The 15182-nt window shown below is 41.3% G+C and overlaps 1 protein-coding gene across 1 annotated transcript in view; it reads right to left on the bottom strand.

Moving 5' to 3' along the window:
* Positions 1-15182, bottom strand: part of STPG2 (sperm tail PG-rich repeat containing 2) — a 110960-nt gene that overhangs the window by 94423 nt on the left and 1355 nt on the right. The window contains exon 2 of the mRNA XM_070433321.1: positions 4150-4253. Within this exon, the coding sequence (XP_070289422.1) occupies positions 4150-4253 (104 nt within the window). The remainder of the gene's footprint in view (positions 1-4149; positions 4254-15182) is intronic.

Raw genomic sequence — 15182 nt, 5'->3', positions numbered from 1 at the left:
AACGCACCATCAGCTGTCCACAATGTTCGAAATGTGCTGGGTTTTCTGGACATAAAATCTCAGCAGCGCAATCGCGCTGCTTGGGACTCAAACAGTTAATAAGGAAACTAAACTGTTGGTAAAACTAGAAAGCCCATACATCATTAATATGCTAGTCTGTGGGCCATGGCATGGAAGTAGGTGTGACACTTCTAATGATTACATTTAATGACCCACTATCGAATTTTTTGTTTTTTGTCCTCAAAGCTCTAGCATTCTTAAAGTTTTAAGACAGGGAGAAGCAACATATGTTCCATTGAATTGGAAGTTGAGACCACCAACTGACCATTCCAGGCTCTTTATGCTACAAAGCAAAAAGAAAAATAAGGACCTACCCAGTTTGTCAAAGTGGTTAGAGCATTGCCCAAGGACTGAAGAGTCCAGGGTGTGATTCCAGTCAAGGGGGGGTTTGTGTGAGACAACCAATTGATGTGTCTCTCTCACATCAATGTTTCTCTTTCTCTGTCTCTCCCTCTCCCTCTACTCTCTCTAAAAATCTATGGGGAAAAAATATCCTCTGGTGAGGATTAACAAAAAAACAAACAAACAAAAAGCAAAATAAGGAGGTTAGTGCATTGACTAAGGTGTTAACCTGACCAGGTCTGAAAAACAAGACTAATGAAAGCCAAGGTGAGATGGAACACCAGGGACACCCTGCAGAGGTTCCTCACACTATAATACAGGGAAAATGCTAAAAACAAGTTTATTTAAAGGTGAAACAAGCCTGAGAATCAAGAGCTCAGGCTCCTTAGAACTGAAGATTCTGATCACCCCACCAAACTAAAAACTACCAGATAAAGTGCTTGTTGAAAAGATGGGGAAAGTGGAATGAGTAATGGAAAAAAATCTTAAATTACCTATAACCTCATGATCAAAATAGGTTCCTACCACTATTTCCTTACTTCCTCCATCACTTTCTTTCACTTTCTATCTCTTTCTTTCCCTCTTCTATTATAAAATGGCAACATTAATAATGTTGAAGTGTATTGAATGCCAACTATAATCAGGCACTGTTCTAAATGCTTATTAACATTTAGTCCTTAGAAAAAGCCTACAAAGTTATTACTCCTATTTAAAAGTTGAGGAGACTGAGGCCCAAAGAGCTTAAAGGTTAAGATTAAGTCTCACAGCTTAATCAGTAAGTGGCAGAGACAGATTTTGAATCTATGTAGTCTACCTCCAGAGCCTACAGTCCAAACCACTTCTTTATACTATCTCATGTTATACTTACTATTTAATCTATAGGTTGCCAAATAATGAAATAGAAATGTGAAAGAAGAAGAGAATTAATGGCTTTAATCTATTAATCCAGGATTCATTTGGTAGTAGGGACACTGTAATATCACCTCTTCATGCAGTAGCTAGATAGTAGTTTGGCTACTCCTGGGAAGATAATTGCATTTTATAAATGACATATATATGGTAAGAATAACACAGTGTGTGTGTGTGTGTGTGTATTGTGTGTTGTATACATGAGAGAGAAGAGAACTGGGCAGTGAAGGGGTGAAATGTAATGGAAATTAATTGTATTAATCTATCCAGCGTCTCTTCTATTATCTACTCAACTAGAGGCCTAGTGCACCAATTCATGCACTGGAGGGGTCCCTTGGTGTGGCCTGTGGGGATTGGGTTGTAACTGGCAGTCCAATGCTGCCTGCCACTCCTGCCTGTCGCTCCCACTCATCCCGGCCCACTGAGCCTGCTGTGGGCTCACACCCAGTCAGTTCTGATTGGGAGAGGCTCATGCCACCACAGCCCATACCGAGAGGAGTGAAGATGGGGGAAGTAGTCTATTGGCCCTCTGAGCAGGCGGTGGGATGCCCTTGTCGGCCTGGGATCCGGATCTGTCCTGCTAACATTCATGCTGGTTGTCGGGAGCAACCTGGCGGCCACTTTCATATTATTTCTTCCTTGTGGGTTGTCTAGGGAGGGGAAGCAGCCGCGGTGCCCGAGGCTGACTTCCAGGTGGCTAGTGGTGCTGTCGGGTCCATGCCAGTGAAGCTGATTTGTTGGTGCCTGGCCCGTTCTCCAGAGATTGGACCTGCAGGACTACTGAGGGAGTGAGTGGCTGCTGCCAGACTGGTGGTCAGTGCGCATCATAGTGACCAGTCTACCGATTGGTCGTTTGGTCATTTAGGCTTTTATATAGACAAGAGGCCCGGTGCACAAAAATTTGTGCACTCGGGAGGGGGGGAGGGGGGTCCCCCAGCCCGGCCTGAGCCCTCTCGCACTCTGGGACCCCTCGGGAGATAACGACCTGCTGGCTTAGGCCTGCTCCTGGGTGGCAGAGGGCACACCCAATCCCTAGGTACAGCCCCTGGTCAGGCTCAGAGCAGGGCCGATTGGGGAGTTGGGGTGCCGCCCCGTCATGCACAGAGCAGGGCGGATCGGGAGGTTGCAATGCCACCCTCAGTCACGCTCAGGATAGACTGATTGGGGGGTTGGGGCACTGCCCCCTGTCACACTCAAGGCAGGGTTGATGGGGAGGTTGCGGCGCCACCCCCGTCATGCACAGAGCAGGGCCAATCAGGGGGTTGGGGCGCTGCCCCCTGTTACTCACAGAGCAGGGCCAATCAGGGGGTTGGGGCGCTGCCCCCTGTCACGCACAGAGCAGGGCCCATCAGGGGGTTGGGAACATCCCCCCTGACATGCACAGAGCAGGGCCAATCAGGGGGTTGAGGAGCTCTCCCCTGTCACTCACAGAGTAGGGCCCATCAGGGGGTTGGGGAGCTCCCCCCTGTCACGCACAGAGTAGAGCCGGTAGGGGAGTTAGGGCACCGCCCCTGTCACACACAGAGCAAGGCAGATCAGGGGGTTGGGGCGCCGCCACTGTCACACTCAGGGCAGGGCCGATGGGGAGGTTATGGCTCTACCCCATCACACACAGAGCAGGGCCTATGGGGGGGGGGGGGGGGAGGTTGGGGTGCCGCACCCTGTCACACACAGAGCAGGGCCGATCAGGGGGCTGGGACGCCGCACCCTGTCACACACAGAGCCACAGGGCGATCAGGGGATTGGGGAGCTCCCCCCTATCAGGCACAGAGCAGGGCTGATCAGGGGGTTGGGGCGCCTTCCCCTGTCACAAACAGAGCAGGGCGGATAGGGAGGTTGTGGCCCTGCCCCCTGTCACACACAGAGCCACAGGGCGATCAGGAGGTTTGGGCGCTGCCCCCTGTCATGCTGATCCCGGTGCCGGGAGGCCTCGCGGCTCCACTGATCCCGGTGCTGGGAGGCATATTACCCTTTTACTATATAGGATAGAGGCCTGGGGGCTGGCTGGTTTGCCCTGAAGGGTGTCCTGGATCAGGGTGGGGGTCCCCACTGGGGTGCCTGGCCAGTCTGGGTGAGGGCTGCTTTCAGGCTGGCGGTTGTTGACTGAAGCTCCCAACCACTCCTTTTTTTTCTCTTTTATTTTATTTTATTCTGGGCCACCTTTAGCTCTGGCTCTAGCTCTGAGGCTTCCGCTGCTGAAAACAGGTATCTAGTTTGTTTGCGTTCTATAATCGAAACAATGTATAACTCCAGTTCTGAGATCCCGGCCGGCTGAAAGCTGGTTTCTGGGGTTTTGTTTAGCTTCTATATTTGTTAGAATGTTTCAAACTGAAAGCTCAGAGGCCGGTAAGTCAGGCGGGGAACGTTGGAGTCCTCCTTCAACTGAAGCAAGCAAGCTTCATGTTCGCTTCCAGCTGCCTGGCTGCCGGCCGCCATCTTGGCTGACAGTTAATTTGCATAAGGATATGCTGATTAGCCAATGGGAAGGGTAGCGGTTGTACGCTAATTACCATGTTTCTCTTTTATTAGTGTAGATTGGAGTTATATCACTGTTTTTTAACATGAATAGAATATCAAAAATATTCTTGTAACACACTCTTGCGAATGTATAGAATTAGGAGACATATGATTCAGTTTCAATAGTTCTGGCTTTACAATATGTGTTCAACCAGCATTGAAACACATTTACTTTCTCTTATTCTAACTACAAAATATAGATCAAAAGGAGAAAGAAGATAATATGAAGGGAAAAAAAAACAATTGACATGATAGTCTATTAAAGGAAGAAATCATAATTTTTATTAACTTATATAATTATCACAATTATTATAAACTTACCTTTTTTTCAGAAACATTATAGTGTGCTGGACCTGGAATAGCTTCCTCAGTGTTAGGGGCAATAGTGTTTCTAGCAGCCAAAGAAAGGAATGGTGCGTAGCCACCTATAAAAATAAAATCATATCGGCGGCAGGTAAGATTCCAATGATTTCAGAGAAAAAGCTCTCAAAATGCATAAAATCATTTATTAACTTCAACTGTTGATGCTATACTACCAGAACTAACAGCTAGCTACAGAAGTTGTTGCATTTTAAAGATCCTAATGTAAAAGCAGAATTTCTATTAATATATGTATTAAATATAAGAACCTGAATTTGCAAAAATACCTAAAGAAAATAAGAAACAAAAGTCTGTTTTCTTCTAAGCATATTTGGTTGGAATAAAAATGGCAGTTATATTTAGCTGATAAAGTATTTTCATCCTCCAAAGACCACTGTTTTGTATTTTGGAACAGCATCTATTATTTGTAGAAAATGACATATATAAGTTTATAGAGACAGCCTAAGTAGAAATAACTTAAAGTGAGTTTATAACAAGTAATTAATAATGTCCCCTTGCTTTGATACATAGTTGGATTGTCTCACCCCAAAGGTTTATAAATAAAAGTTATAAATTTTGCTGTAAAAGAAATCATAAACTTAGACAAACTTAGTAGATAGACAGTAGACAGACTTAGCCTGCTGAAAGACTGATAAAATATTTCAAGAACTGTATCAAGAAAATTAGTATAGTTAAAGCAACATAGGTATTAAAGAAGAGATGGGAGCCCTAGCCAGTTTGGCTCAGTGGATAGAGCATCAGACCATAGACTGAAGGGTCCCAGGTTGGATTCCAGTCAGGAGCACTTCCCTCAGCTGTGGGCTCAATCCCTGGTCCCGGGCACATGTGGGAGGCAACCAAGTGATTTGTTCATCTCACATGGATGTTTCTCTCTCTCTCTGCCTCTCCCCCTCCTTCCCACTCTTTCTAAAAAAAAATCAATAAAAAATATTGTTTGGTGAGGATTAACCAGAGAGAGAGAGAGAGAGAGAGAGAGAGAGAGAGAGAGAGAGAAAGGGAGAGAGAGAAGAGATGGAAAAGAATAGAGCAGCTATAGTCAACCGGTAATAAAAGAATGAAAGTGAGGACTCAAAACTGGTAAGAATTTTATACACTAACAGAAACTGAAGGCTGGTATGAAATTTTATGGTGATAATTAGAATAGTTTAAAATCTCACTAATCAGACTAATTATAAAAGGTATTCATTTTAAAACTAGAAATAACGTATTTCTTTTGAGGGCCATGTGTATTAAAATGTTGACTGAAATCAAGTATTATTTATTTGTGTTAGGTATTACAGCATAAAAGAAGCGAGTAAAATATAGACCTTACCCTTAAAAAGCAATAGTCTATCAAATATTGAGAAAAGAACTAAAATAATTTTAAATAAAGAAAAATATATCAAGTGCCAAAATGCTTAGAAGCTCAAAAGAGAACTTTTCAACCATGCTTAGATGACTAGGAAAAGCTTCATGGATGATGTTAAAACTCTGATGGTTTGAATTGGCTGTCCCAAAGCAAAGAAAAAAACAAAACAAAACACTTGGATAGTAACAAAGACCACAAGAACAGAAATCCTTAAAAGTAAGCCAATGTTCATTTTGAAAAGGCAAGTGTTCAGTAGAGCTGAGAAACACAGGACATGAGAGAAATATTCCAACTCAGGGTAAGAAATTAGAGAACAGTACACAGGTTTCATTCAAGACACACAGATAGCACACACTAATCAAGCTACAGATTATATTAAGTCAATAGTGCAAACTACCAAAACGTCTTCTTCCAAGTGGGAGGAAAATAAGTCCTATAAACAGGAAAAGAGTCAATGAAAAGAAACAGATCTAGAAATGAGAAGATGGAGTTAGCACATACAAACATTAAAGTATCACAAATATTCTTCATATATTTAACAAGGTAGAAGAAAGAAGAACATGATGAAAAGATAAAGGAAAGATACATTAAAAACCTCAAATCAATTCTAAAATGAAAAGTGCCACTGGATAGAATTAACAACAAAATTTTTGTGAGTTAATAAAAGAGTTAATAATATGCGAAGTGGTACAGTATTTTTTGAAGGTAGATTGTGATAAGTTAGACATTATAAACCCTAGAGCGGCGGTTCTCAACCTGTGGGTCACGACCCCTTTGGGGGTTGAACGACCCTTTCACAGGGGTCACTTAAGACCATTGGAAAACACATAAGTAATTACATATTATTTTTGTGATTAATCACTATGCTTTAATTATGTTCAATTTGTAACAATGAAAATACATCCTGCATATCAGATATTTACATAATGATTCATAATAGTAGAAAAATAACAGTTATGAAGTAGCAACGAAAATAATTTTATGGTTGGGGGTCACCACAATAAGAGGAACTGTATTAAAGGGTCACAGCATTAGGAAGGTTGAGAACCACTGCCCTAGAGCAACCACTAAAAACATAAAACAAAGAATTATAACAATAGTGAAGACAAAAACAGAACAATTTAGCCCTGGCCAGTGTTACCCAATCGTTAGAGCATCAGCACGTGCACCAAAGGGTTGAGAGTTTGAATCCTGGCCAAGGGCATGTACCTGGGTTGCAGGCTTGGGGTGAGGGCAGGAGCAAGCAATTGATGTGTCACTCTCACATCAATGTTTCTCTCTACCCCTCCCTCCCTCCATTTCACTCTTTCTAAAGATCAATGGAATACAGATCTTGTAACATAGAAACCCACACCTGAAACCTGTAAGATCATGCTGACAAATTTCACCCCAATAAATTTAATTTTTTAAAAATCAATGGAAACCTAGCTGGTTTGGCTCGGTGGAGAGAGCATTGGCCTGCGGGCTGAGGGGTCCCGGGTTCGATTCCAGTCAAGGGCATGTACCTTGGTTGCCAGCACATCCCTAGTAGGAGGTGTGGAGGAGGCAGCTGATCGATGTTTCTCTCCCATGGATGATTCTAACTCTATCCCTCTCCCTTCCTCTCTGTAAAAAGTCAATTATAAAAAATTTTAAAATCAATGGAAAAAATATCCTCTGGTGAGGACTAACCAAAAAAAATAAATAAATAATATAACAACAACAAAACAAAAAAAAAACACAGAATAATTTTAAAAAAACCTCAACTCATTCAATGAAAGTTGGGAAAGAAGAAAAAAGAAATAAAGAATGGATGAGATGAATAGAAAACAAATAGCAAGAGAGTTTATTTAAATGTAAAAATATTGATAATTAAGTGGAAGAATTCCAAACACCTCAATTAAAAGATAGATTATCAGACTGAATGAAAAAAGCAAGACCCCCATTTTATGCTGTCTACAGTAGACCTTCTTAAAACATAAAGACACAGGTTCAAAATAAAAGGATGAGAAAAATATACCATGTATCCATGAATCCATGAAAATTGTTTTGACTGTATTAAAATCAGATGAGGAAAAGCAGGGATAAGAGAGACATTTCATTATGATAAAGGGATCACTTCATCAAGAGAATTTAATAATCTGTAAAGAAAAGCAAAAAGTGATAGCCACAAAAATCAGAATAGTGCTTACCTATAGGGGAACGGAAAAGGATTATGATTAAAAAGGAAATTTTGGCAATGTTATATTTCTTGAGCATTCACTTTTTAAGCCATAAATTTATATTTTATATGCTTTTCTTCATAAGTATTTCTCAAAATTAAAAGTCTATTTCTTCTAATTTAAGTTCATACAGACACTAAGTTAATGTGACCTAACATGTGAGAAATATAAGAAAGCTAAGCTCAGGCTAGTTCTGAGGCTGCTATTATCCAAGCATGCAGAGATTCTAACTGAATTTACCTAGACAAATGTAAAATTAAATGCAAAATACTGAAATTTATATAAAAATGCAAAAACAAAATACACAACAGCCCCATGAATTCAAGACTCATCAAATCTTCACTGAAGTTTTCCAAAGGTAATTATTTAGAATCTTTCATCAATGGGCTAACAGTTTATATGAAACACTGAGTTCAAATAAAACCACAAGAAAATTAAAATGTTTATACTGATGATCTCCATGAGAGAATGGAGTTTTCTGTTTTATTCATAGCACTAGAGGCCTGGTGCATGAATTCATGCATGGATGGGGTCCAGCTGGCCCACCCTGATGGGTGCCAATCGGGCCAGGCCAGCTGGGGGGAAGGAACGCGGAGGTTGGCCAGCCCCCCCGATCAGACCAGTTGTTCAGCGGCAGTGCACGTCATAATGACCAGTCATTCCAGTCATTCTAGTCATTCTAGTCATTCCGGTGTTCCGGTCCCTTGGCTTTTATATAAACTATACCTAATGTTTACAATTAGGGTGACACACTGTCCTAGTTTACCCAGGAAACAGGACTTTTAGGGCTAAAACCAGGACATGTCTAGATAAACCAAGATAACTGGTCATCCTAACATAGTGCCTTCATATTAAACAATAAATATCGAATTAATAGGTGATATTCTAAATTACACCTTTAATAATTTATTCAACAATACTGAATACTTTATTAGATGTCAGAGAGGCAGTGAGGGTACAATAATGAAGAAGCTAAAGCCCTGGCCTCAAATAGTGGGAAAGCCAGACAAATAAGCAAATAATTACACTATAAATAGTGCTGCTAATAATTATGGTATAAAATTTAGGAGATGAGAGTTCTGGGGAATTAGAGTTGGTGGAGTGTAACAGAAGTTTTATTTGGGGCATATGGACCTATTGGCATGTAAAGTGTGCAACTACAAATGGTAAACTGTCAGGTAGGAAGAAAATAAGAATATAGAAGAGGAAAAGATTTCAAAAGAAATAAATTTATTTTGGGATATATTGAGTTTGAGGTGCCAACAGCAGGAGATAAATCAAACTGGCATGAAGCAATAAAATCAGTCCATTCTGAGAAAGAGGGTGGGCAGCATGTGATTAAAAATAAATTCCATCCCTACAACTATAACCACAAAACAAAAAAAAGAGTATTCTCAAGATAAAAGTAGATCTTTGAGCATATACAGCAGCAATTTTCAACCTTTTTTTATCTCATGGCAATTTTAGTAAAGTAATTACTAAAATTATGCAGCAAACCAAAAAATATATGTATATATTTTTGCAGATCTGATAAAAAAAAATAGGTATAATTTTGATTCATTCACTGGATGGCTATTGTGTTGACCATTTTTTATTTGACAATCTAAAGGAGAAGATGTCAGTGCCCCTGACTACTAGTAAATAGTCAGATATAGCATGTTTTAAATTCTTACAGCACAGGTTGAAAATCACTGATATTGAGCAATCAAATTAATATTGTTTATTTAAACTTAAATAAAGATAGACTGCACAACCTGAGGTGATCTCCTTAAATTCTGATTGGCTAATAAAATAAAATCATTATTGTTGGCATAAGCACATGGGCATAAGTACAAGACTACAGGCAGTTCATGCTTCTGTGGCAAATAAAGCTAATTGCTCTCCAATCAAAGAAAAAAAAATGGGAAAGAATATAGTATTTAGAAACTTATGTCACCCAGTTTAGAAAACTAATATAGAACCAATACAGATAATTAATATACAGCTAATGTGAGGTGCCACTGATTATGTAAATCAAGTTCAAAACCCAATTGGAAAAAAAATACCCAATGAAATACTCCTTAAGCACAGTAATACCAGGAGCAGTCAGATTATTAAAGGGATTATATTTTTAGTGTATTTTGCCAAGGGGGTTGTCTCTTGGGAAAATTTGCTTTGATGAGATAAGATAAGCTTGCTTCTCAGACAATTGTGAGAAAATCAGAAATAGCTCTTATTACTCTGGAATTGGAATATCCATTATCTCTCCTACTCCTTAAATCAGAACAGCTAAGTCCTGTCCCTTTCAGGCTGCAAATCTATAAAAGCCTCCCTGATCAAATGGCCAAAAGCCAAGGCAATGAAGTCTGAAAATTAGGGGGGAAAGAATTTCCTGAGGAAAATCTTACAGTACATTGCAGGATTGACAGAGTGGGCAACAGTAAAAGGAAAGCAGTAATTAGGAAAGAGAAATGCCAAAAACAAAGAGTATTTGCTTCTTTCTTTTGAAGATCTAAGACTCTAAAGCAGCCTTTTTCATCTCATGGCACATATAAACTAATTACTAAAATTCTACACACACCAAAAAATGTTTTTGCCAATCTGATAAGAAAAAGGGTATAATAATAATTTTAATTCACTCAAACAGGGCAGCTTTTATGGTGTTGGCACATGTCACATTTTTAATTGATAATCTAAGAGAGAAGTCAGTACCTGTGACTAAATAGTCAGGTATTGCATGTTTTAAAAATTCTTGTGGCACAGCGGTTAAAAATCACTGCTCTAAGATCTTCACCTCTTGTGTAATTCAAGGTAACAAGTTATATAAAGTCCCCACATCTGCTCTTCATACATCATACTCTATAAAATCTACCTGACCATTTATTAAATTACAGTTTACATTTAAAATTATTTTGTATTAGTTTAAGGTATACTGCATAATGGTTAGATACTCATATACTTTACAAAGTGTTCCCCTGATATTTCCTGTACCCACCAGGCACCATACATAGTTATTACAATACTAGTGGCCTGGTAAACGGATTCATGCTCATTGAAAGGAAATTAATTAGAAGAAATATTTTAATATTGCTACTCACCCTCTCTCTATAATAGAAGTGTCAACCAAATTCACAATCGACAATGACAGATCAAAATACACGTGTGTGATTTGCGCCAGTGAGAGCTTTATATGTATCGTGCATGTGCCAGTCAACTTAGCCTTTTATACATATAGAATAAACCTGCTTAATTAGGCCTGCTTTCTGATTTAGCTAAACTTTTTCCAGCCCAGTGAAGCACCCCAACTTCTCTTTCAGGTAATTGTCAGCAACACAGCAGTAAATATCAACATGGAGCAAATTATTATTGTAGATCACACAGGGAGAATAAAGGGTAAAATATTTAACTGTAGAAGTGTTTGACTATATTCTGCGCAGTGAGAAAACCTCAAGTCATTTCAAGTTCCACCATTTCTTACTTCTTTTCAGTCGGGTCAAGTTTCTAAACTTTCTAAATCTCCGTTTTCTGGCTAATGAAAATAGGATTCCACCGAGTCTCCTATCGACCTACTCCAGGACTTCTGTGAGGATCAAATGAGATGAGGCATGGGAAAACACTTCATGGACATTTGGTTAAAGTATAAAATGTTTCCACCTGCTATAAAGCAAGTCGTATTCCTGGGATGAAGAAACTCCAAGGAGGCTAGTCGCTAAGGAGAGGAAGCCAGGTATTGCTACATGACGTCATTACCTGGTGCCCACAGCCACCATTTCTGGGCTGGGCTGGGCTGGGCTGGGCTGTATTTTGCACCATGGAGTCTTAGCAGCATTGGCTGTAATTTGGTGGGGTGTCGCTCCGGGATGGTGATGAGGCCTGAATCCCACGTGGGCGAAGCCAAGTGTTGGTTTGTCAGCACTAGGTCCGTGGTGCCATTTATTTTTAAACTAGAGGCCCGGTGCATGAAATTTCATGCACTGGGTGGTCCCTCAGCCCAACCTGTGCCTTCTCACAGTCTGGAACCCCTTACTTCTTACCACCGTCCTGCAGCAGAGGCAGGAGAGGCTCCTGCCACTGCAACTGCACTCACCACTCTGAGACCAGCTTCTGGCTGAGCAGCGCTTCCTGAGTACACTGACCACCAGGAGGCAGCTCCCACATTGAGCATCTGCCCCCTGGTGGTCAGTGCATGTCATAGTGACAGGTGAGACAGATAGCCTTTTATATATATACTAGTGGCCCAATGCACAAAATTTGTGCAAGAGTAGGCCTTCCTTCCCCCAGCTGCTAGCACTGGCTTCCCTATAGCACCCGGGACCCAGGCTTGCTTCCCTCCAGCTGCCTGCAGTCCCCTGGTATCTGGGCTGTCTTCCCTCTGGCTGCCTGCAGGCACCCGCGACCTAGGCTGGCTTCCCTCCAACCACCCACAGGCACCGGGGACCCGGGCTGGCTTCCCTCTGGCTGCCCACAGGCACCCGGGACCTGGGCCTCCCTCTGGCCCTGTCTTCGTCTGGGAGGATGTCTGGAATGTTGTCCTGAAAGATGTCTAGTCTAATTAGCATATTACCCTTTTATTATTATAGACTAGAGGCCCGTTGCACGAAGATTCGCGCAATAGGCCTTCCTTCCCCTGGCTGCCAGCACCGGTTTTCCTCCAGCACCCAGTACACAGGTCTTTGGTCCAGCTGCAGCGGAGAAGCCAAGCCTCTTCAGTCTTCAGTCATCTTCAGTCTTCAGTCATCTTCAGTCTTCGCTCCACACCTGCATATGCAAATTAACCACCATCTTTGCTGGGTTAATTTGCATATGCATCCTGATTGGCTGGTGGGCATAGCGGAGTGACACCAATTTGCATGTTTCTCTTTTATTAGTATACTAGATGCCTGATTCACGAAAATTCGTGCAAGAGTAGGCCTTTCTTCTCCCAGATGCCAGCACCGGATTCCTTCCTCCGGCCACCAGCAGGCACCCGGGACCCAAGTTGGCTTCCCTCGGGCCGCCCACAGGCACCTGGGACCTGGGCTGGCTTCCTTCTGGCCACCTGCAGGCACCCAGGACCTGGGCTGACTTCCCTCGGCCCCAGCTTCATTAGGAAGAATGTCCAGAATGATATCTGGAAGATGTGTGGTCTAATTAGCATATTATCCTTTTATTATATATATAAACACTAAAGGCCCAGTATACGAAATTCATGCAGAGGGGGGAGGTCCCTCAGCCCGGCCTGCAATGATGCAAGTGTTCCGTGCCCGGCCTGGCCAGAGGCCCTCTGCAGCCAGGGTGGAACACTTGCCTCATTGCCACAGCGACAAAGCAAGCATTCCGCCAGGCCGCTCACACTGCCTGCTCTCAGCGGCTGCCCCGCTGGACTGGGGGACTCTGGCAGGGCTGAGAGGACTGGGCGCTGCCATCTTGTGGCTATGGGCACCGCCAACTTTGTGACAGAGTGACGGTTAATTTGCATATTACTATTTTATTTGATAGGACTAGAGGCCTGATGCACAAAATTCACACAAGAATAGGCCTTCCTTTCCGTGGCTACTGGCACCGGCTTCCCTCTGGCACGCGGGACCCAGGCTTCCCTTGCAGTTTTGGTGGCTTGCCTTGGCCCTCACAGCCCCGGCTTCATCCAGAAGGTCATCCAGAAAAACGTCCGGTCTAATTAGCATATTATGCTTTTATTATTATAGAAGATTGCTAACTATATACTACCTGACCTTTAATTGAAATATTTGTACATGCCGCTACATAGCCCAATGTCTTACTGATGTTAAAGAAGGGCAAAGCAAAATATACCTAGGAAAGAAATTATAGTTCTTTTAAATTATCTTGCCAGGGACTTAAGTATAGAAATGACCAGAGACACCTGTACCTCCTATCAATTATCAGCATGTCATCAGTAAGTATTGCTAAACAGGATCCATAGGATGCAGCTGCTAAAAGTTGTGAAGCATAGAATTCTCTAGTTTCCTTCATATATCAACAAGGTGCAATTCTATAAAACAGTATAAGAAGGGCCTTGCAACATCCTATTTACTGCTCTCTACGCAGAGTTCACAAAGATTATATTATATGAGTTTTTATACAGCTATGTGTCACTTACTAATTTTTTAAATTTTATTTCAAGAATTACTGTAGGGTTTTTTAATTAAGCACTTATCTTGAGCTAAAACCTGAGAATAACAGAGTAAAAATCCTAATTATTGCCCTCAAGAAAGTGACATTTTTGTGCAGCAGCCAGATGATTAACAGATAATTGCAAGATAGTATCAAAGTGCTATCAAAAGTCAATAAGAAGTCAAAGAAGAAAGAATTAAGGAAGAGTAAAGTAAGAGAATAACCTCGCTTTACCTGAGTCTCAAAGAATAAATAGGAATTAGCCAGGTGAGGAAGAAAGAGAGAGCATACCAGGCAAAGGTATCTGGAGGTACAAAGGCATGGAGGTGATTAAGCATGAACTTCTAGAAAATGCAAAGTTGGAACTGCTGATATGTAGGTTAAGTCTTGGTGGAGGTGTGCCTGGAAAATTCAGTAAAGCAGGAGAGCAGATCAGGGATCATATCATGAAGACTCTTATGTACCATATTGAGGAATTCAGATTTTAATCTTAGTTTTAAAAACAAATAACTAATGATCATGTGAGCCATAAGACAGAAGTTGGATTGGAGACTAAAATAGAGAGAAACCAGCAATGTCTTATGGGTTTATTTCAGAAAAAATAAAATAATGATACCTGAACTAAGACAAGGGTAGTTAAATGAAGAAAGAGGACTAATTTGATAGATAATAAGAAGATAGAATCAATAGGTCTTTAAGATCAATGGAATGGTCAGTCAGAGAAGAAGAAGGAATCTGTATAATTCTAAAGCTTAAATTTTATAAATGACTGGTAGGGAATTTTTTTTCAAAGGATCCAGTAAATGTGGGGAAAATGATGAGTTCAGACATTTGGAATTTCAGAGGCCAGAAACCACCCAGGTGGAGATGTCCAAAACAGAAATTGGCAATGCGGAGAACTTAAGATAGGGAGAAAGCTCACCTTAGAGATACAAATCACCTGTATCTCTAAAGACTTTCTTTTGGGAAGAATCAGAATGTGGATAGTGGTTGAAGCTATGGGTTTGAATGAGAAAGCACATATGAGAAAAGCAACAAGCAAAGAATAGAAAGTACAGTATATAAACATTTAAAAGGTGTTTAGAAAAATGTAAACTTTTAAAGAAGACTATGAAGGATTGGTTAGAGATAGAAAATGATTCCCTGACTCAGCATGTATTAGGCACTATTCCTAACTGGTGTGGCTTAGTGGTTGAGTGTCAACCCATGAATCAAGAGGTCACCAGTTTGACTCCCTGTCAGGGCACCTACCTGAGTTGTGGGGTCACTCCTCTGTAAGGGGTGTGCCAGAGGCAGCGATTGATGTTTCTATCTCTCCCTCTACCTTCCTCCCT

Source organism: Myotis yumanensis, unplaced genomic scaffold (genome assembly GCF_028538775.1).
Source record: "Myotis yumanensis isolate MYYU_CA2020_CCGP unplaced genomic scaffold, mMyoYum1.0.hap1 SCAF_1, whole genome shotgun sequence".
NCBI lineage: Eukaryota > Metazoa > Chordata > Mammalia > Chiroptera > Vespertilionidae > Myotis > Myotis yumanensis.
Note: the sequence above shows the minus strand (reverse complement) of the source record. Positions and strands in the feature narration are given on the sequence as shown.